The sequence below is a fragment of the Helianthus annuus genome, chromosome 11 (assembly GCF_002127325.2).
Source record: "Helianthus annuus cultivar XRQ/B chromosome 11, HanXRQr2.0-SUNRISE, whole genome shotgun sequence".
NCBI classification, from domain to species: Eukaryota; Viridiplantae; Streptophyta; class Magnoliopsida; order Asterales; family Asteraceae; genus Helianthus; species Helianthus annuus.
This window is the reverse complement of record NC_035443.2, coordinates 18,578,412-18,580,051: the sequence shown is the minus strand read 5'-3', so window position 1 is coordinate 18,580,051 and position 1,640 is coordinate 18,578,412. Positions and strand designations below refer to the sequence as shown.

Sequence of the window (1,640 nt, the reverse complement as noted above, 5' to 3'; positions counted from 1 at the left end):
GCCCTCAATGTAAGATGGAAACTGACTCAAAAAAACTAAAAATAAATAAGAAATAAAAGACCAAGGGCAAATCGGAAAGGACTTAGCTAGTTTTATAACGCGTATGCTCCAAAACTCTTGTCCAATCCAGCTCGATCGTATAGCATTTCGGTCGCGATCGGCTTTGACTCTGACTGATATGCTCAGTAAATGCCTGATATCTGATAAGCAGCTCCAAAATCACCCGAATGGAGATTGAGTACGGGTGGTACATATCAAACCTGCATAAACAAAAACAAGCAAAAACCAAAGCAGTACCGACTAAAAAAAACGACTCAAAAACTACTAACTAAGACTCAATATACAAAACTACGACTCAAAATACAAACTACCGAAAATATACCAAATATATAAAATTACAAACTCTACAAAACCTCCACACACTTGAATTTAATCAGGAGGTTTCTCTTTGACCTGGACCCTGTCCAACCCGTTTAATTCCACCCGAACCTCAAAAATTTTCAAAAATAAATTGGTGGAATTATAAAATATTTTAAAAATTTGAAATGGGTCAGACCACCAAAATTTAAACATACCTGGAAGAAACCGGATGCGTGGCATGTAACGAGAAGACTGATCGTGCGTAAACGGCTCCTTCCTTTTCATCTCGCCCCAACCTTCGATCCTCTTCCGGTTCAGAACCTTTCTCCTTCTTTTCTTTGCCTTCTCCCGTGGCCTTGAATCTTCAATTATCTCTACCACGGGCCAGCTGTGGTGCTCTTCCTCTTCCACCACCACTTCTTCTTCTTTGATGTCCGTCATTAGGCTTCCTTCAAATAAAACTTCTAAGTAAGCAAGGTCTCCCTCTAGATCAAACTCCTCTATCTCTTCATCTACCGGCAACCCATCTAGTTCATCCCTAAATTCATTCTCCCAGGACATCTGATCTTCATTAGATGGTTGCTCAACTTCTTCCTCTGCACCAAACATCCAACCAGTGGAATCCCCCAATTCCACTTCTTCTCCCACAACTTTTCTCTTCACTAACGACCTCTGATACGCCGCCCATTCTTCTTCGTCTATTTCATCATCAAAGTCACTCCCGAAGTCATATATAATACCCTTCTGTACCGGAGGTGGGACTTCGTCGTCCATTATCGTCTCCGTGACTGGAATGATCTCCTCATCTGACTCTTCTTCTACTTCCTCTAGCTCACCCCGCTCTCGAACTAACTCCTCTACTCTCTTTTTATTTATCTCCGTATATTCAGCCATGCTTTCCAGGGTAGCTTGATTTTGCGCTATGAACTGCGCCATTTGTGTCATTGTCTGAGCGAACATCTCTTCTATCCTACTCATACTACCCTCAAAACCTCTATCGCTCGTCTGAACCAGGTTACGTTGCGGCTGCTGATACAGATCATTGTAATATGGCCGATGATCATAACCTTGCAGAGAATACCCCTGTGAAAAATATGGCTGCGGCTGCACAAAAGGGTTAGCATAATATGGCGTAGAGGACCCCTCATACTGGGGGCATTTAACTGTAAAGTGAGGCCCTCCACAAATTTCACACATATCTACTAGACTCAAGAAAAATAAAATAAATAAGAAAACAAAAAAACACGGACAATTAGACTTCTATGACTCAATCTACAAAA

At 41.5% G+C, this 1,640-nt stretch overlaps 1 protein-coding gene across 1 annotated transcript; it reads right to left on the bottom strand.

Annotated features, from left to right (window-relative positions):
* Positions 1–433: 433 nt before the first annotated feature.
* Positions 434–1,296, bottom strand: LOC110887920. Its single transcript, XM_022135478.1, has 2 exons — positions 576–1,296; positions 434–489 (listed from the first exon to the last, which is right to left on the bottom strand). Exons 1-2 carry the CDS (start codon positions 1,294–1,296, stop codon positions 434–436), a joined length of 777 nt encoding a protein of 258 aa, XP_021991170.1.
* Positions 1,297–1,640: the final 344 nt, after the last annotated feature.

What these genes read in the sequence shown, in the direction of transcription:
- LOC110887920 (XM_022135478.1), bottom strand. Translation starts at nt 1,296, where the DNA reads ATGGCGCAGTTCATAGCGCAAAATCAAGCTACCCTGGAAAGCATGGCT. An exon ending in ACGCATCCGGTTTCTTCCAG is followed by an intron (nt 490 to 575) that starts GTATGTTTAAAT and finishes AAAATTTTTGAG; the next exon opens with GTTCGGGTGGAATTAAACGG.